This window comes from Pantherophis guttatus, chromosome 10, assembly GCF_059756535.1.
Source record: "Pantherophis guttatus breed Tessera chromosome 10, ASM5975653v1, whole genome shotgun sequence".
Taxonomy (NCBI): domain Eukaryota; kingdom Metazoa; phylum Chordata; class Lepidosauria; order Squamata; family Colubridae; genus Pantherophis; species Pantherophis guttatus.
In genome coordinates, this window is record NC_142072.1 from 16,274,064 (window position 1) to 16,295,403 (window position 21,340).

The following is a 21,340-nucleotide window of genomic DNA, read 5'->3' on the forward strand; positions in this document are numbered from 1 at the left end:
TCATGGGATCACCTGTGGCGACCTTCTGAAGACAGATTCCCCATTGACTTTGTTGGTCAAAAGGTCGCCAAAACTTATCCCATGATACCTGCTAGGACAACCGCCATAAAAATGAGCCATCTTGCCAAGGATCTGAATTTTGATCACGCGACCATGGGGATGCTATAAATGGTTGTAACGTGTGAAAAATGGTCATCGGTCACTTTTTTCAGTGCCGTTGTAAGTTTGAATGGTCACTAAATGAATGGTTGTAAGTCAAGGACTACCTGTATGCAGCAGATGTTACAAGTGGGACTCTGAATGCCAAACCACATACCTTCCCCCAAAAGGAAACAGGTAATCCTTCAAAAATAGAGGCATCCCACCACAAAGCCTTACAAGCATCCCACAAAATGTCATACCAAACAAAAACAAAGTAAGCACACCCCGAAAAGAAAAACAGCTCACTCCTAAATATACGAAGAGGTTATCTGTCATCTACCTACATAAATTTCCTCTCTCCCACAAAAAATATTAAGCAACAACCAACCTTCAAACCCACAAGCAAAACACATACCTCATAATGAACAGAAAACAACCTTTTGCAAATCGACAACTGAAGGAGTTAGTTTTCTGCGGTTGGGGTAATATAACTGCTATCTGTTCAATGCCAGGCAAGAGGGGGAAAAAATATCTGGTGCAGAAAATAATACTCTGCTTGGTTGTCTGCCATAGCAATTCCACTTTGCCAACCACAATTTAATGTTGAATGTTACAGGTCAGGGGTATTTTTAAGTGTGGTTTTCTAAGATTCTTGGGGGGATCTCCCAAGAACCTCTGCAAAATCAAAATTAAATTCCTTGTGTGTCCAATCACACTTGGCCAATGAAGAATTCTAATCTAATCTAATCTAATTTTAAACTTCTTGGTTCTGATTTCAGTATAGTTTTAGCATCATAATCTGTGTAGCTTTAATGTTTTCATATTTTAATTATTTTTTGCTTTATCATTTGTAAGATGAAATATATAAATATAAACATAAACATATAAACATACATATACATATAAATATAAACAAACATATACATATAAACAAACATACATATAAACATACACATACACATAAACATATACATATAAACATATAAACATATAAACATATAAACATATAAACATATAAACATAAAACCATCAGAGAAGTGGCAGTGGCAGCGAATGATCAATAGAATGTTATTTTGGGGTCCTCCATAATTTTTAAAAGAGGAAAGGGGTCCTGAGAGAAAAAAAAAAAGATACACTGATCTAAATAAATGCAACCATTATGCTACATCTCAGGTTTTTTCAGTCTTTTCTCATTTGACACAAGCCAACCACCTCCCCAACCTCCCTGCCAACTTTTTCCATTACCAAGGGCTGCAAAATTGCATAGCAGTAAATAACACATGGATTTTGCTGGAGGGAAAAGAGTGGAAACGCCTGGTGTTGCATATGTACAGTATGTATAAGTAAAATAAATTCATTCATTCAGCATTCCTACTATGCCGCTTCCTGCCTTTTCAATGTGCTCCTAATAATTTGGCAGATTGTACCAGATTTCAGTTGCTAGGGAAGGGGGTCCAGGTCTCCCCCAAAAGAGAAGCAGGTTGGAAGCTGCAAATGCCCCAGAAATTGATAAGTTACGTCAACTGATTTACTTTCCAAATTTATTACTATATCAGTTGTTCAGAGAAAAAGTTCAGAGAAGAGCAACTAAGATGATCAAGGACCTGGAGACTCAAACATATGATGAACGGCTGCAGGATTTGGGCTGCATATGACGAATTAGGGGCGATATGATAGCACTGTTCCAGTATTTGAGGGGCTGCCACAAAGAAGAGAGGATCAAATTATTCTCCAAAGCACCAGAGGGCAGAACAAGAAACAATGGCTGGAAACTAATCAAAGAGAGAAGCAACCTGGAATTAAGGAGAAACTTCCTAACAGCGAGGACAACTAACCAGTGGAACAGCTTTGCCTTCAGAAATTGTGGGCGCCCCATCACTGGAGGTTTTTAAGAAGAGACTAGACAGCCACTTATCTGAAATAGTCTAGGTTCTCCTGCTTGAGCAGGGGGCTGGACTAGAAGACCTCCAAGGTCCCTTCCAACTGTATTGTATTCTTCTATATTCTTCTTTCTGCAAAGTCCTTCAGTTTGCCAGACTTAATTTTGGCCAAGCTTGGAAATTTCTCAGTTCTGGAGAACCGGTAGCGGAAATTTTGAGTAGTTCCGAGAACCGCTAAATACCACCTTTGACTGGCCCCGCCCCCATCTATTTTCTGCCTCCCGAGTCCCAGCTGATCGGGAGGAAATGGGGATTTTGCAGTAAGCTTTCCCTGGAGTGGGGAGGGAATGGAGATTTTACAGTATCCTTCCCTTGCCACGCCCACCAAGCCATGCCACGCCCACCATGCCATACCCACGGAACCTGTAGTAAAAAATTTTGAAACCCATCACTGATGTGTGTGTGTGTGTAAAAAAAGAAACAAATAAATGTCGTTGTATTCAGACCAGTGGTGGGTTGCCCCCTGTTCGCACCGGTTCTATAGAACCGGTAGTAAAACTGGCAGGAGGCTCCGCCTACCAACCCCAATGTCATCAAAATGCTTCTGTGCATGCGCGTGAGCGAAGCAAGCGTACACGGTCCCGTTCAGGGGTGGGTTCTAAAATTTACTACTGGTTCTGTGGGTGTGGCTTATTTTGTGGGTGTGGCTTGATGATCATGTGACAATTCTTTAGAATTTAGCAGAGGTACTGGTCTACCAGGCTTTTAATTGCTTGCAGAGCTGTACCGATCTACTCATTTTGTTTTTTTGTTTTTTTTAATTTTTTTTATTATTAAAATATAAACACAGATATAAAGACAATACAATACAATACAATACAAAAACAAACAAAAAACCCACCACCTACAAACCCACCTAACATTTTACATATAAGTTTTTGTCATCAACAGAATATATGTCATTGAGCTTATATAGTTTAATAAACTAAATAAATGTCTAATTCCAATGCTATAACTTTACACTACAAATTTACATTTCTTATGAGTTTTTTTTTTTTTAATTTGATTTATATGCCGCCCTTCTCTGGAGACTCAGGGCGGCTTACAATGCGTTAAGCAATAGCCTTCATTCTTTTGTATATTTTATACAAAGTCAGCTTATTGCCCCCACAAACTGGGTCCTCATTTCACCTACCTTAGAAAGGATGGAAGGCTGAGTCAACCTTGAGCCTTGGAGAGATTCGAACCAGCAGAAATTGCAGGCAGCTGTGTTAATGACAGGGTGCACTAAACATAGTTCAGAGTTTATCTCCTTATGCAAGTCTTTACCCTAATTTCTGTCCTCTACCTTTTTGCAGCAAAAAAAATAATAAAAAAAATACTCATTTTGTTTTTGCAGGCACTGGTCTACCCATTTATTTTTGCAGGCACTGGTCTACCCATTTATTTTTGCAGGCACCGGTCTACTCATTTGTTTTCTTTTACCACTGATCAGCTGTAGGGCGGCCCTTTGAAGCCCCGCGACAAGAGTTTAAACAGGTTTTTTCCCTCTAGCTGATAGCTGGGACTCAGGAGGCAGCAATAGATTGGGGGTGGGGCCAAATAAAAGGTAAGAATAATGCGGGGGGTCTGGGGGAGCCCAGAACCAGTTTGTGATGTCACAGCGTCACCGCTACCGGCTCAGCCGAACCGGGCCGAACCGGGAGGAACCCACCACTGGTCCCATTGCGAACTGGTAGTAAACCTTGCCTTCAACCAGAATAGCAAAATGCATCTGTCCACTAGACCCCTGGTCTATAAATATCCCAAACATGACATGGGTGACTACGCAATAAATAAATAGAGTAAATAAAAATTGCACACTGCTGCAAACTAGAAGCTTAAGGCCTAGTGCAGACAGAATATATGTACGGCTCTTTGAAGTGTGCTATGCACAATGCAGAACAGCCAATGTGTGTCCACTTCTTCCTGTGGTTTATTGACGAATAAGCCCAGCGTCTCTATTCTGCCCTAACAGAAAACAGCAAAATACTTCTTTACTGCATTGGTATCCTGTGTCTCCCCTGCTTTTATTTCCACAACAGCTATCCTGCAAGGTAGGCTGAGTTGAGAGAGAAAGACTACTAGAGCATCTGTTGACCAAATCCTCTTCAATATAAAGACGGGGGAGTTTTAAGCCGTGTGGACTTCAATTCCCATAATTCCCTAGCCAGCATGTTCAAGTACAACTTATTTGACCATTTCTCCTTCCTGTGGTTTGTTGGTGAGTAAGCCCAGCTTCTTTATTCTAGCATACAGGACAGCAGGAAGTATGTCTGACTGAGGAATTGTGGGAGTTGAAGTCTAACAGCTTAAAGCTTCCAAGGTTGAGAAATACTGTACTGACATAGGGTCATTTATTGCCCAAAGCTTTATGCACTCCGTCCTCCCCCAAACACCGCAAGGATTGCTTATTCAATGGCTACTGAGCACAACTTGTAAACAGCCAAATAATGCATGTTGGAGAACAGCAACAAAAATGCGTTGCTACGCATCAGGGAAACAACTATGAAGCTGCAGAACAAGGTTTATAGTCTCAGCTATCCTATAGCCTCCTAGATTTATCAGAGCAAATTAAGAACACATTTTATATTTTAACAGCCCCATCTTCACACCTTTACTTCCTCTGTGCATATTTATCATCAACAGGGGTTTTTTTTTGCTAAAAACTGCAAGCTCTTTGCAACTCCTGGCATGTGTTAAAGTTTACCTTGGCTTCTGAAGCTGGCTTATCACCATTCAAGGAAAACTCCGGGAAATGCAAGCGTAAATAGATAAATAGCACTGTAAAAAAGTAACTTAACTTTTTAAAAAGCCTGCTCGGCCACCACATAATAATCACACGATTTAAAAGCAACAGGAGCCAGTGTTTACTTTAGAATATTTAGTTTTCATACCCTTGTATTAGTACAGGTAGTCCTCAACTTACAATCACAACTGAACCCAAAAATTGATGTTGTTAAGTGAGATATTTGTTAAGTCTCATTTGCCCCATTTTACGATCTTTCTCGCCATAGTTGTTAAGTGAATCACTGCAGTGGATAAGTTAGTAAGCTGGTTGTTAAGGGAATCCGGCTTCCCCATTGACTTGGCTTGTGAGAAGGTCGCAAAAGGGGATCCCAGGACACTACAACCGTCATAAATGTGAGTCAGTTGTCGAGCATCTCAATTTTGATCGCATGACCATGGGGATGCTGCAAAGGTCATAATTGTGAATGGTCATGTAACATTTTTCAGTGCAATTGAGTAACTTTGGTCACTAAATTTATTGTTGTAAGTCAAGGACTACTTGTACATTAATTTCTGTTGCTAAGCAAGACTGTTATGTGAGTTTTGCCCCCTTTCAATAACTGTGGCCTTTCTTACCACAGTTAAGTAGTAGTGGTAGTAGTTAAGTACTGGTAGTTATTACATTAGTAACACAGTTTTTAACGGAATCCAGCTTCCCCATTGACTTTGTTTGTCAGAAGGTCACAAAATGTGATCACAAGCAGTGGTGAAATCCAAATTTTTTAACTACCGGTTCTGCGGGCATTGCTTGGTGGGCGTGACGTGGCTTGGTGGGCATGGCTTGGCGGACGTAGTAGGGGAAGGATACTGCAAAATCTCCATTCCCACACCACTCCAGGGGAAGGATACTGCAAAATCTCCATTTCCACCCCACTCAAGGGAAAGGATACTGCAAAATCTCTATTCCCACCCCACTCTGGGGCCAGCCAGAGGTGGCATTTGCCAGTTCTCTGAACTACTCAAAATTTCCGCTACCGGTTCTCCAGAACCTCAGAACCTGCTGGATTTCACCTCTGATCACAAGACCCTGAGACACTGCAATCAATCATAAATACATGCTAGTTGCCAAATTTTGATCACGTAACTATGTATGAAAAATGGCCACGTCACTTTTTTCGGTGCCGTTGTAACTTTGAACGGTCCCTAGATGAGCTGTTGAGGGTTGAAGACTACCTTCATTGAGTCATGTAATGGTAGTACTAAATACCAACTCTGAGCAACACAACCAGGAAATGCTACTGAGCACTTCTTCTGCTCTCTGGTTGTCCTAAACTAAGGCTTCTGGATGATCACTAGGAGTTGTCCAGTTAGACCAGGGGTGACAAACTCGATTTCATTGAGGGACGGGTCAGGGTTGTGTTTGACCTTGGGGAGGGGGAAGAAGGCATGGCGAGCTCGATGTCACTCGGAGGTTCCATTTTTGGCTGAAATGGGCTCCTGCAGCCCTCTGCAGGAGGCCGTTGAGGCCAAAAACGGAGCCCAGGTGGGCCACGTTCAGCCTCCCCAAGCTCTGTTTTCACTGGCAGAGGGCTGCAGGAGACCATTGCAGCCGAACATGGAGCCTGGGAGAGCCGTGCTCCGTTTTCCCTGGCAGAGGCACCATGGGCCGGTCCTTCACTGTTTCCAGGGCCACCCCGCGAGCCAGATCTAAGCACCCCATAGGACGGATCTGGTCCGCGGGCCTTGAGTTTGACACCCCTGAGTTATCATCTATCTTTTCCTGCAAGATACTCCTACGTTACCGTCGAAGCAAGGTAAGATTCTACCGAGCAACCACATCCTGTTTAGATCAAGTTAAAGGCTTTCAAGGCACACATCTCACCTCACCTCACATCTACACAAAAAGTGCTGATAGTGTGCGCTTCTCCCCTTGTGCTGATTGTGGTCCCACTGGGACTCCCCAAAGCGACTGAAGATGTGGGTGGTATGGAAAGAAATAAATAGCTGGTGGTACCTAAAGCACTAAGAAAACAAAAACAAAAACAATGGTACGGAAGAAATGATGTAAAATCTGTAGAAGGTTCCTGGTGAAGGTCCTGCAAGTTCCTCCTTAGGTATTTACAAGCTTCACCTGTTGGAACATAGACACTCCCTTTCTAAACAAAGGATATCCTTGCTAAAAGGGTTGTGTGTGCACACACCATGCAACGGGGAGCCTGCTGTAAAATTAAGGACCGCCTACTACTTCAAGCCATGTATTAAATGGGTTTAAAACTTTTAGTAGCTGCATAGAAAGGGGCGACTTAAGTATAAAAACAATATTAAAGGGCACCTTTGTTTATTTTGGGTGTCTACTTTGCTGTTAAAAGGGACGCGGTGGTTCAGTGGCTAAGACGCTGAGCTTGTCGATCAAAAGGTCGGCAGTTCAGCGGTTCGAATCCCTAGTGCCGCGTAACAGGGTGAGCTCCCGTTACTTGTTCCAGCTTCTGTCCCAGTTCGAAAGCACGTAAAAAATGCAAGTAGAAAAATAGGGACCACCTTTGGTGGGAAGGGAACAGCGTTCCGTGCGCCTTCGCCGTTTAAGTCATGCCGGCCACATGACCACGGAGACGTCTTCGGACAGCGCTGGCTCTTCGGCTTTGAGCCGAAGCACCGCCCCCTAGAGTCGGGAACGACTAGCACATAAGTGCGAGGGGAACCTTTACCTTTACTTTGCTTTGGAGGTTTTGCTCAACCAAGGTGAGAGCATTTATATATTTTTTTTTAAAAAAAGAAACTATTCTTCACAAAGAAATAATAGCTGCACGTGATCCAACTCTCGGTGGAAGATAAAATAATACAACCCTCTGAACAGAATTCCTAAAAGCAACTTCAGAGCTAAAAAAAGCAATGGTGAAGGAATAAAAATGTTTGTGATGAGCTGACCAGCTCCTATATAATGGCCTTCTACTTTTTCTTAATAACATCCGATTGTGGAGTAAAACCGACGTTTAAATAAGCTTTTTAGGTGGGCAAAGCCCACCTACCAAAGAGCCTTGGGAGTACAGTGGTCTAAAGCACCCTGTTATTAAGACCAGCTGCCTGCAATTACTGCAGGTTCGAATCTCGCCAGGCTCAAGGTTGACTCAGCCTTCCATCCTTTCTAAGGTAGGTAAATTGAGGACCCAGTTGTGGGGGAAATAAGCTGACTTTGTATAAAATATACAAAAAGGATGAAGGCTATTGCTTAACGCCTTGTAAGCCGCCCTGAGTCTCCGGAGAAGGGCGGCATATAAATCAAATAAAAAAAAAAAAAAAAAGCCAGGTGATGCTTCAAAGGAAGCGACGTAATTTTATCTTCTTGATGCTCCTCCAGAGAGATTTAGGAGACTCCTCCTTCTGGAAGATGCCCCTAGTTTGGAAATGACCTTTCCCTGCAGGTCAGACTGTTTTCCCTGTTCTTCAACCTTTGGTACCAGAAAACACCCCATGTTTTGCACTCTTGTGCATTTGAGACATAGCATCTACCGCCTCTTGTCTTTCAAATACCACTCTTGCTGAGGTAGCTATGTTTAAAATTATTATGTAGCCTGCTTGGATAGGTATTTATGCATGGGCTTAATTAGAGGTTTATCCCACCTTTATTACTTTATGGGTCACTCAAACCAGCAAACATACTAAATATTTTCTTCCTCCTCTTATTTTTCCCACAACAACCACCCTATGAGGTGGGTTGGGCTGAGAGTCACTGGCTCAAAGTCACCCAGCCGGCTTTCAGGCCTAAGGCAGGACTAGAACTCAGAGTCTCCTAGTGATTGGTCCAAAGTGATCCAGCCAGCTTTCATACCTAAGACAGAACTAGAATTTCACAGTCTCCTGCTATCTAGGACAGGGGTCAGCAACCTGCGGCTCCGGAGCCACATGCGGCTCTTTGGGCCCTCTGCTGTGGCTCCCTGTCAGGTGATCCCACCACTGGCTGGACCCGCCTCTCACCCTCCCCTCCCAGTCACTCCTCGCCTGGCCTGAGAAGGTAAGGAGCCTTGGTAGTATAGTGGTCTAAAGCACCCTGTTATTAAGACCAGCTGCCTGCAATTACTGCAGGTTCAAATCTCGCCAGGCTCAAGGTTGACTCAGCCTTCCATCCTTTCTAAGATAGGTAAAATGAGGACCCAGTTGTGGGGGCAATAAGCTGACTTTGTATACATATACAAAAGGATGAAGGCTATTGCTTAGCGCATTGTAAGCCGCCCTGAGTCTCCGGAGAAGGGCGGCATATAAATAAAAAAAATTTTTTTAAAAAAAAAAAGGTGATGGTGGGGGATAGAGAAGCAGCCAGGGCAGAGACAGCAAGATATAGAGAGGGGAAGAGAGAGAGATACAGAGAGAGAGGGAAAAAGTGGGGGAGAGAGGGAGGGAGGGGAGAGAGAGATATGTCAAAAGGATTTTGTGGATCCCGGTGTTTTTTAACAACTTGTTCTCTGCCCTAATGACCGGCTGGGTAGACATGGCTAGGGGGTCATGTGACTGGTGGAAATGAGTGACATTGAGTTGGCCACGCCCACCCAGGTTTTGTGGCTCCCGGTGTTTTCTTTTCTGTGGGAAATGGGTCCAAATGGCTCTTTGATTTTTTCTTTTTTTTAAAATTTGATTTATATGCCGCCCTTCTCCGGAGACTCAGGGCGGCTTACAATGTGCTCAGCAATAGCCTTCATCCTTTTTGTATATTTATACAAAGTCAGCTTATTGCCCCCACAACTGGGTCCTCAATTTACCTACCTTAGAAAGGATGGAAGGCTGAGTCAACCTTGAGCCTTGGTGAGATTCGAACCTGCAGTAATTGCAGGCAGCTGGTCTTAATAACCAGCTTAATAACAGGGTGCCTTTTAAGGTTTAATTTAAGGTTGCAGACCCCTGATCTAGGACAGCAACTTAACCACTATACCAGACTGGTTTTACATCTTACCTTCCTTTTCAAATGGCTTGTAGCTCACCATCAAGAATACCTTTATCTTTTTTCCCCCCTGAACCTGCCAGAAGAGCTTTGGGACAGCAGAAAGGGCACAAATGTTTTAAACAAAATGCAAATTCTGAGTACAAGTAAAAGTTCCCTTTAAGCAAAATGTGCAGGTAGTTTGTTTCTCCGCCCCGCCCCCTCTGGGGCTTACCACATTTTGAAGTAACAAAGCAAATTAAAAAAGGAAGTTCTAGTAACAACATTAAGTGCAAAGCTTCACAGTCTTTAGCTCCAAGTCCTGTTTTGCAAAAGGGTTGTGGCGCCTTTAAAATGTTTGTTTAGACCAGCAAAGAGATATTTTTTTAAAAAAATCAAATTACAAAAAAAATATTTGAAAAGCAGATCTTGCTTTGGATTTACAAAATACAAGTCAAGTTTCTCCAGAAAGAAAACAGGAAAGAAACAGAAACAGAAGGAAGTGCTCGTGCCAAAGACAGAAGTACTCTCATTCTACCTTTACTCCAAAATAAGCAGCGTCCTGCAAAGTTGTGCTGCAATAGGTAGACATTCATCAGTATCAAACCAAAGGGGAACTGAAAGGTAGCTGGCTCTCCCTGTTTGATGTCTGCCTGTTAAGAACACCACTGTTAAGCAAGGAAGAACCTAGCAAGAAAAGGGACTGCAGCCTCCCTGTTGCACCTCTTTGCTTCTTTCCATTGGGGTAAGTTTTATGGAAAGGTTTTTACACCATAAAAGATAAACAAGGGGGGAAAAAAACGTGCAACAGAAAAGTAGAAAAAGTGCTAGAAACCGAAAAATTAAAAAAAAGAAAATGGGAAGCAGTTTCCTATCTTCTTCATCACATTACAAACATTTAAACAGTTAAAACAGTAACAGATTTGGAAGGGACCTTGGAGGTCATCTAGTCCAACCCCGTTCACACAGGAGACCTGTACTAGAGATTCGAACCACTGACCTTTCTGATCGACAAGCTCAGTGTCTTAGCCACTGAGCCACCCAGTCAGACTTCTCTTTGGATTTTAAGAGTACCAACATTGGGAGCCTAGCATAACCTGTGGCCTGTGCACTTTTAATAGGCCACTCGGGTGCAGGAGAAGAAAAGGATTAAGGGTTAGGGGTGGCTAACTACCTTTAAGAACAGACGCTGGAAACCCTAAAGAGCAAGGGCACTTGGGTGTGGGGATGCCTGTGTAAGACCACTCCAGGTCAGTTCCCTTTAACCGAGTTGCCAGAGTCACACTGAACCTTCAACTAGTCAAACCTTTTGGGGGGGGGGGATTTTTTTTTATTTTTAAACAAACATAAAACCATCTTCAATTACAAACCAACAAGTGTGTGGGTTGGTTACAAGTCATTTGTGCATCTTCACCATATTCATAGCTTAGAGTTTACCTAATTTCTCATCTTGATCCATCTAATATAACAAAATAATCTAAGATTTGAGATAATTTATATCAGGGTGGATTTGATTTAAATCGAGTTGATTTAAATCACCATTTAAATCATGATTTAAATCACTAGTAAAAAGGCTTGATTTAAATCAACTCGATTTAAATCATAATTTTTAAAGAGCAACTGTCATCTCTGCTACTCCTTTGACCCACTGTTGACTCACCGATAGTCCCAGTGTTGCAGAATATACAGCCTCATGCTACATAACTAAGCTCCATTTCATGCTGAATAAACTAAATTATTTATGTATCTTAAATAGAAAACTATCTTATGATAGAGTTTTACCCCAAAAGTTTTTTATTAAAATAAATTCGATAAAAATCAAAAAAATCCAATTTAAATCAAAAAAATCTGATTTTTTTTGATTTTTTTAAAAAAATCATTGATTTTTATCCACCCTGATTTATATTACAACATTCATGTCATCGTCCTAAGTCGCTCCAATAATAATACATCTTTATGTTATGTTTTATAGAATTCTAGAATTCTTGTATTAGAAAGATCCCGACCATATTTCATTTCCATATTTTTTTTTATCTACCCATTGATAACAATAGGTCCCATATCTTATAATATTGTTAACTAGTCAAACTTGAGTTCCCGCCACCTACCACTCTCCGCCCCAAAACTAACCAAGAGAAACCAAGTTCAGCACAACGCCGAGCGAAGGAAGGGATCTACTCTCTCGGGGGAGACGGATCTACTCGCTCCCAGGGGGGTCTGAGCTCCAAAACGACCCCCTCGCTCTATTCAGAGGGGGGACCCCCGCAGAAGAAACGAGGGCAAAAAGACTTGGCAGCTCCGGAAAAGCTGCCAGCAGCCCTCCAGGCTGGGTTTTCCCACAGCTCAGCTTTGTGACTTCGTGGCTCGGCGTATATTGCACAAGCGCAGCCGAGTTTCAAGAAACTCCTGAGGCTTCGCGGGTTGTCTGAACACGCCCCGCAGGTACCAAACGCGCCCGTACACGCAGACGTGCACACACACACGCGTACCCAGGCTTCCCCTTCTTTGCCCTGGCCGGTGCCCAACCACCCAGGTGCGCGCACAATAGAACAAGGCTCTCTTGCCAGTCAGGAGGGACCAAGGCCAAGGCACCACCTTACCCCGCTCTTTGCCTTTCTCGACGGCTTCCTCTTGGCTCGCTTTCCGCGCCCTGCTCGGCCCGGCCATATGTTTCCAAGCCGGCGAACTTTCGGCGCAAACCCATTAAATCCTCAACTTTTGAGTTGGCTCAAAGTTGGGGAAAGTGCAAAGAGCGCGCGCGCGCGTTACCTGGCCAGGTGGGCTCCTCTCCCTTTCTGCAAGGCTCAGCAGCCGCAGGCAAGCGAGGCGGGAGCGGGCGAGGCGAGGCGACTGGCTGGGCTCTTTCCTCCGGAGAAATAGGTTCTTAGAAGCGCCCTTGGCGTCCGCCCTGCCGGGCAGCCTTTTCTCAACTAGGCGCCTGCGAGGCAGGCGAGGCAGGCTCAGCAGGGAGACCCAGCAGCTGAATCAACCGCAGGAGGAGGAGGAGGGAAAAAACCGCCCAGCGCAGCCGCCGGGAAACCAGGCCTGGAGTCCTAAGCAGCTGGCTGGGCGGAACTGGAACGGAGTCGTCGAAGGCGCTCGTCTCGGGAAAGGGTGCTTTTTATTCAAGAGGCAACTGGGCTTTGTGGGGTTTTTTTTAACAGTAACAGAGTTGGAAGGGATCTTGGAGGTCATCTAGTCCAACCCCCTGCTCACGCAGGACACCTGTACTAGGGATTCGAACCGGTGACCTTTCTGATCGGCAAGCTCAGGGTCTTAGCCACTGAGCCACCCAGTCAGACTTCTCTTTGGATTTTAAGGGTACCGACATTGGGAGCCTAGCATAACCTGTGGCCCCCTGCACTTTTAATAGGCCACTCAGGTGCAGGAGAAGAAAAGGATTAAGGGTTAGAGCTGGCTAACTTTATGTTTAAGATTCGAACCAGCGACCTTTCTGATCAACAAGCTCAGTGTTTTAGCCACTGAGTCACCTAGAAGACTGAGCCACCTAGGGTGGTGGTGGTGGTAATGTTGGGGCGCCTTTTTGCACCACTGGCTCTCCCCCCCCCCCCCCCCCGTCCTCAAACAGCACGTGGGCTGGAATTTGCACAAGGTTCCCCAGCCCCAAACCACCGCCAGACAATATTAAATTAAATCAAAAGGTAATGCATATTAAAAAGCAGAGACGTCACCCTGCCAACAAAAGTGCGTATAGTCAAGGCTATGGTTTTCCCAGTTGCAATGTATGGCCGTGAAAGTTGGACCATAAGGAAGGCTGAGCGCCAAAGAATTGAGGCCTTTGAACCCTGGTGCTGGAGAAGACTCCTGCGAGTCCCTTGGACTGCAAGGCGATCAAACCAGTCAGTCCTAGAGGAGATCAACCCTGTTCTTTAGGAGGCCAGATCCTGAAGATGAAACTCAAAAACTTTGGCCACCTAATGAGAAGGAAGGACTCACTGGAGAAGAACCTAATGCTGGGAAAGATTGAGGGCAAAAGAAAAAGGGGACGACAGAGAACGAGGTGGCTGGATGGAGTCACTGAAGCAGTCGGTGGGAGCTTAAATGGACTCCAGAGGATGGTAGAGGACAGGAAGACCTGGAGAAACGTTGTCCATGGGGTCGTGATGGGTCGGACCCGACTTCGCAACTAACAACAAATGCAGATGCTGGGATTGGGTGCCCAAAATGATGACTCGTATTCAAGGGGGGCTTCAGGGGTCCCGGAGAACAGACTAAAGATACGAGGGATGCCAGTATTTCTTCTTCAAGGGGTCTCTGGGGAAAGCATACATTGTTCCCGAGGATGAAAGGAGAAAATAATGTTTTATTTTTAAGTTTTAGGTCTTCCCCCACCGCTTTCCTCTATTCTGGAAAAGCAGGGCAGTTTAGCTGGGAATAGTGGCTTCGGAACCACCCTGTAGTAGGTTGTAGGAAGTCAGAGTAGGACGCTGTGGTTGGGAAACTAGCTTTTCCTGTATGATCGATTGTTTTTTTCATTTAAAAAAGGAGTTAGTAAGGAAAACAGCCAAGTCTCTGGTGTACCATATATAAAATCATGTGGAAGTGGTAGCATGGCTTCACCACAAAAATCTAAGATCTCTGTTTCGAGGAGCAAGTTATTTTGTGCTTGGCTTGAAACGTATACAGCAGGGGTTGGTGACTATGGCCCCCTTTACAATAGTAAATTGTAATAGCACTTAGACATATATACCGCTTCACAGTGCTTTTACAGCCCTCTCTAAGCGGTTTACAGAGTCAGCCTATTGCCCCCAACAAACTGGGTCCTCATTTTACCCACCTCAGAAGGATGGAAGGCTGAGTCAACCTTGAGCCTGGTGAGATTTGAACTGCCGAACTGCAGCTGGCAGTCAGCTGAAATAGCCTGCAGTGCTGCACTTTAACCACTGTGCCACCTCAGCAAGGATTGGTGATAATAAAGTAACTTTTTCATCACTGTCGTAATTGCAAATGGTCACTATCCAAGGTAGTCACTAAACAAGGATTACCTATATCCTACTGTTCCTTGGGCATATAGGTGGTATTTTTATATAGTGGCTAGAGTTGTGATGGCAAACCTATGGCATGTCCCCCAGCACACACTGCCTTGCCTGTTTGTCTTTTGGGTTTCTGGCGCGAATGTGCGTACGATGATCAGCTGTCCTTTGCACACGGAGCAGTGCCGAAAACCAGCATGTGCAATCCCTTTGCGCGCATGGCAGTGCCGAAAACTGGCCTGCACATATGTGCCAGCCTGTTCGTCGGGCGTGCATGCGCACTAGAACCCAGTTCGGCTTTTCTGGAGTGTGGCCTCAACAAGCATGTGCGACGTTTCCATCACTGGCCTAGCTAGAGTCTCTGAGATTGAGTAGATAAGAACACTGCAAAAGTTCATCTTCATTGGCCTTGGTGTTTACGCTTTTCCCTAGCTGCAAGAGGCCATCTAAGAAGGCTCAGCCATCCTAAAGCACTCCCCTCCTCTTTCTCAAGGAAATTATCACTTTAAAAACAAAGCTATTTTATTTGAGCTCTCAGAGCTCACCTGGCCCATGTGATCAGATGTATCCACTTTGTCCTGATGAGCTATTAGGGACAGAATGCACTGTTAGGCCGCAGAGAACATGACAGCCAGTATGTCAGTTCGTTAAAATGTAGAATGTTTTTTTCCTAACTTGCTCAGAACTCATGGAGGAGGAGAGAAAAGGCAGCAGGGGTGGGCTTCAAAAATTTTAGCAAGGGGTTCTCTGCCCGGTTGCTGGGTGGGCGTGGCCTAGTCTGCCTCCTGCACCACTGCGGGGGTCGGGGTGTTTATGCCCTCCCCAGGCTCTGGAGGCTTTGTTCGAGCCTCTGGGAGGGTGAAAATGACCTCCCCAGGCTTTGGAGGCCGGAAACAGACCCATTTCCAGCCTTCCCGAACTTCTGGTAGGCCCGTTTTTCGCCCTCCCGGAGTCTCCACGTGCGCCCTGCACTTACCTGCATCCAAAACGGGCCGCGTGGGGACTCCTGGGAAGGGCGGGGAGGGGTGGGCAGAGCCAGCCAGGAGTGGGATTTGGAGGTTCTCCAAACTGCATAGAAACTTATCTAGAGGACCTCCCGAACCCCTGCGAACCTCCAGCAGCCCACCCCTGAAAGGGAGGAATTGAATATTTGCATGGCCTCTCAAATCTCCAATCTTGAGTACAGCTCAACCAGCATCTTGGGTTTGGAGAGCTGTTTAGGTAGGAAACTCTTTACTACAGAAGAGCCAGGGACAATGAGATGAAAACCTCTCGTTCAGAAGTTCTGCCTGTAAATGGATGTACACTCAATCAACCTGTTGTTCAATTCACTATGGATGGGTGGACTTTTTCACACCCTGTTATTCCTTCTTATGGGTCTTTTCTCTTTATGTTGGATCTTGGTTAGGCCAGTGTTTCTCAACTTCAGCCATTTGAAGATGTGTGGACTTCAATTCCCAGAAGCTGTGCTGCCTGGGGAATTCTGGGAGCTGAAATCCACATCTCTTCAAGTTGATGAGGTTGAGAAACACTGCATTAGACGAGGGGTCTCCAACCTTGGCAACTTTAAGACTTGTGAACTTCAACTCCCAGCAAAGCTGGCTGAGGAATTCTGGGAGTTGAAGTCCACAAGTCTTAAAAGTTGCCAAGGTTGGAGACCCCCTGGATTAGACAGTTCCTCAGAGATATAAACCCTTCAAGCAGAGGAGACCCCATCACCCAAGCTGGGTGGAAAAATTAAATTCAGGTAAACAGAAAGCAAAAAGATGTGTAAGAATCACTGGGTTAAAAATTGTTTTTACTATGACATTTTTTTTTCAATACAATAAAACATAATGTACCAGATGCTTGGCAGTCTTGGAAATTTTTTTTTTTTAAATGTATCACGTGCTGAAGTCTAGAGCTGATGCCGGCCCACGTGTTATATTTTCCCAAGATTGCACACAATATGGTTGAGAAATTTTAATGTCTATTAATTCACCGGCTGCACGCCTATGTTACGGCATCAAATGCCAGCTTGAGAGCCCGATCTATACTTGCACTTGAATTCTGCAACTGGGCCTTCGAATTGTTGCTGCTTATTGTATCAACCTGGACTCTGGACCTTATTAAACGTTCTTGCCCTTTGCACTTCCCAAAACAATAGCCAGTGTCAGCAGCCTTAAGATGTGTGGACTTCAACTCCCAGAATTCCCTGGCGAACCAGCTCATGCTACACCCATCAAAGTACATGCACATAGGAGCATCCTTTTAATGCTCAGTCTGTATCCTGTTGGTTTAATTCAGTGGAATTCATGGAATGAATTAAGCACAACAGATTTCTAACTTCATACACATTCCTTCTACTGTCATACATGCCAAGTCACTTATACTTTTGAATTAAGGCAGTGAGTGCTCACCTGTAGTTTACTTAACTCTGGTTTACTAAAATGCACACGCATACTAGTGGTGGGTTTCAAATTTTTTTACTACCGGTTCTGTGGGTGTGGCTTGGTGCGTGTGGCAGGGGAAGGATACTATAAAATCTCCATTCCCACCCGAATCCAGGGGAAGGTTACTACAAAATCCCCATTTCCTCCCAATCAGCTGGGACTCGGGAGGCAGAGAATAGATGGGGGCGGGGCAGTCAGAGGTGGTATTTACCGGTTCTCCAAACTACTCAAAATTTCCACTACCAGTTCTCCAGAACTGGTCAGAACCTGCTGAAACCCACCTCTGATGCATACGCAATTGGGTGTGCTCGCACAATATATTCATATAAAATCACAGTCCATAGCTATAAAATCTCATTGGCTAGTTTGCATAGCCTGTAAGCCACAGGAGGGAAGTAAACCAGATCTCATCTTAATATGTTCGTGAATCAAGCTAGTGAGTTTCACACAGGCCCTGCCGAACACATCAATACGTAGAAAGTCAAGCAGTTTGATCCCTATAATGACAAGTCAGATTCCTTTGGGATGCTCATGAGCAGGACTTGGTTCCAACCATCTCTCCTGCTGTTGATCCCTAGTCAGAGATCTACCATTTCTGAAGGATAAACTTTGCTCGTCTCTTCCTGCCTGCAAGAAAGACTGTCTTGCGTGGACTGTCCATATTTCCGATATCACATTAGTAAAGAAAAGTCATTTTGCAGTTCTCCAGGAATTGGAGATGAGGGAGTCAAGATTAGGGAGTCAAGATCTGCTTTTTCTTAATCTACTGCTATTCCACCTCTTCTATAAGAAGATCAGAATTATTGGCACACTATTGTTCTTTCTTCACATAATGTTCCATCTGTCTGCTAAGAACAGGATTTCTCAACCTGAGCCACTAAGATGTATGATCTGCAGTTCTCAGAATTCTGGCAGCTGCTGTCCACACATCTTAAACTGGTCCAGGGTAAGAAACCCTGGTCTAGAGTACAGAACATGTGGCAAACCAAAGTCCCACTGTAACTAAGGAATTGGTTTCCCCAACAAGCCATGTTGATAAATGGTCTTGTTGGTATATAGAACAAGATAAAATTCTCTTAGTTAAGATGGACTGCAAGAATCCAGGACACCTATTCTTCTAGGAATCTAAATATTTGAACACATCAGGATTTTGACTTGCCTCTACTCCTCAAAAATACAAGACTGGCACTAAAAGAATGCAATCGTTTGTCCCCAGTTAGTCAAACCACCTAGAGAAATTCCTTGTGACTAGGAAAGGAAGTTCCTTGAATCTACACAGATCTTAATCTAGAAGTTCTTTAAAATTTAGTTTTTGATGGAAAGGACATCTCTAAGCCACAGGCTTTGTTTGGAAAAAAAAAAAGATGCCATTGCAAAGAAAATGCAGAAAACCATCAGAGGTCATATGTCCACTGCTGAGATTTGTGTGATGCGGCGATCAGAATCCATTTCGTAACGATAGTGGTACTCCTCCATCAGGTTCTGGCAAGCATCCCGTAGACCATTCATCCAGGTCTTGATGCCCTCGCGATTCAGGTAAAGCACAAAGAGGAAGATGATGCCAATTATCCCCAGAACTATACCTAATGCAGCATATGAGGACTGAAGAACATTTTCACTATGTTGACTGTAGTGGCACTCCAGATCTGCCCCCACTAGTTCCACCAAGGTGGTGTTCTTCAGATCCTGGGGGAAAATGCAGGCTAGTTTTTCCACATCTACTACTTGTCGGCTTTGGTTCAGCCAGTTGACCAGTTCTTCAATGTCACAATTGCATACAAAAGGATTGTCTTTCAGAAAGAGGCTAAGGTGGGACTGCCTCTCCAGGGCAAACAGAGCTTCCCTCCTCAAAGTTTTGAAGGCATTTGAGGTCAAATCAAGGTACTTCAGGTGAAGTCCAGAAAAGGTAGAGTTCTTAATATCGATCAAGGAATTGTTCCTCAAGTCTAAGTACTCAAGTTTAGGGAGGCTGGATAACATTCCAAGGGGCAAGTAGATGATCTTGTTGCTGGTGAGTTCAAGCTTGGAGAGATTCTGGAAACCCCCTTGGACAAGGGCAGCTGCCACCGGGCGGATGGCAGAGAAGTTGTACAATGAGTGACTGAGATTCAGCTCCTGGATTGAATTGTTTCTAGCACTGAAAGCATCCGGGTGGATGGTGACTAAGTGGTTATAACTCAAGTCCAAGTAACGCAGGTTCTGGAGATCAGAGAAGGCGTGGGATTCCACAGCATTAATCCTGGAAGGTGAAAAGGGACAACACTGACATCATTCAAGAGTAACCTCATCTGAAATATATATTTAAACATTTCTTTAATCTTTTTATTGCTAGACCCCCTCATAAAGCCAGTCAACAGGAAGATGAAAGAACATTCCATAGAACTCAAAAGGGGATCTCTGGTATATCTAACTCAAAGGACCAGGCAGTGGCTAATAAAGAGAAAAATGCTGATTGACAGCTGATAACAAAGATGTAGTGCAGGCAGTTTTAATTGGTAGGATTTTACTGGGGGAAAAGTGCAGGCTGCTTAAATTTCTTTCTTTCCTCCTTGGGCTCATAAGCATCTGCAAGCCAGAAGGATTTTGAACAGCTCACATAAAGAAAGGAGTAAAGCCCATTTCTTTTAGCATAGTGACATTGACCAGAAGGAAATTATGAAACTGTCTAGATCAGGTTTTCCGATAACACGAGGTATGGAATTACGGTACAATCAGAGAATTTGCAAAGCACCATGAGAACGTAGAAAACTGATATTCATTCTCCCTTTCAGTTTCCTGCAGGACTGACAGACAGGAAACCTACATCAAAGGCCCAGGAATGGTGCCATGAGGATTATAACTGTATAGTTGGACTACATAAAAATTGCACATTGGATCACAGAGAACTGAAAAACACCAAATTATTGGCTGCCCAGAAGGCTTGGCACACTTATTAAGTGTAAGCCTCATGCTCACAATTTATATCCATGTTTTTCCAAACTTGACAACTTTAAGATGTATGGACTTCAACTCTGAGAATTCCATAACCAGCATTTGGAAACAATACTTTAATCAAGATGCCTCGTGCACAGCACAGGCCTGCTGTAAAAACAGGACCCATCTCCAACATCATTTCCTTCCAATGTTGCAGTAGGTTGAAAATAATAAAAATGGAGGCCTCTGCATAGCATAATGGAAGCGTATCCATCCTGCCCCCATCCCCCATCAAAGATGAACGGGGGGATCAATAGTATCTTGGGTTGGCTTGAGGGAGCAACAAGGAACATCCTCACTATTTACCTTTTTGCCAACTGAGAATTGCCAAAGCAGCTGGGTTGTGTCTAGGCAAACTCCCTCTCCTAGCGATCATTCTGAGAAAGTGGCCACTGTATTTTGCAGTTAGTCCTCAACATAAGGTAAAGGTAAAGGTTTCCCTCACACATATGTGCTAGTCGTTCCCGACTCTAGGGGGCGGTGCTCAGCTCCGTTTCAAAGCCGAAGAGCCAGCACTGTCCGAAGACGTCTCCGTGGTCATGTGGCCGACATGACTAGACGCCAAAGGCGCACGGAAAGCTGTTACCTTCCCACCAAAAGTGGTCCCTATTTTTCTACTTGCATTTCTTACATGCTTTCGAACTGCTAGGTTGGCAGAAGCTGGAACAAGTAACGGGAGCTCACCCTGTTACATGGCACTAGGGATTCGAACCACTGAACTGCTGACCTTTCAATTGTCAAGCTCAGTGTCTTAGCCACTGAGCCACCATGTCCCTGTCCTCAACATAAGACCATTCATTTACTGTTTGAAGTTACAACAATGCTGGAAAAAAGTGACTTACAACCAGTCCTTGCATTTATTACCATCATAGCATTCCCATGGTCACATGATCAACATTTGGGCACTTGGCTAACTGGCATGTATTTATGATGGTTGCAGCGTCTTGGGGTCGCCTGATCTCCATTTGCAACTTTCCCAGCTAATTTTCAACGAGAAAACTCAATGGAGGAAACCAGATTCCTTTAACAAAAGGGCGATTCACTTAAGAACCGCAGCAAAAAATGATCATAAAATTGGGCACGACTCACTTAACTGCCTCGCTTAGTGACAGAAGTTCCAGTCGGGTCTAGGCTTACTCACCGCAGTCAACTCACCATGGCCAACTTGCCGCCAACTTGCTATGAACAAACTCTGCATAGCCAATTCACCACAGCCAATTCACCGCGGGACAATTTGCCGCA

At 44.3% G+C, this 21,340-nt stretch overlaps 2 protein-coding genes across 5 annotated transcripts in view; both read right to left on the bottom strand.

Moving 5' to 3' along the window:
* Positions 1 to 12,775, bottom strand: part of SYTL1 (synaptotagmin like 1) — a 62,034-nt gene extending 49,259 nt beyond the window's left edge. The window contains exon 1 of one of the 2 annotated variants that reach the window (XM_060691477.2): positions 12,469 to 12,775. The gene's annotated coding sequence lies outside the window, so the exon portion shown is untranslated. The remainder of the gene's footprint in view (positions 1 to 12,468) is intronic. The other variant, XM_087876933.1, reaches the window with a different exon arrangement.
* A 3,695-nt stretch (positions 12,776 to 16,470) lies between these two features.
* The window catches only part of LOC117663423 (trophoblast glycoprotein-like), a 32,096-nt gene continuing 27,226 nt past the window's right edge, over positions 16,471 to 21,340 (bottom strand). For all 3 annotated transcript variants that reach the window (XM_087876938.1, XM_034413589.3, XM_034413590.3), the window contains exon 3: positions 16,471 to 19,364. In XM_087876938.1, the coding sequence (XP_087733064.1) occupies positions 18,527 to 19,364 (838 nt within the window). In that variant the 3' untranslated portion in view covers positions 16,471 to 18,526. The remainder of the gene's footprint in view (positions 19,365 to 21,340) is intronic.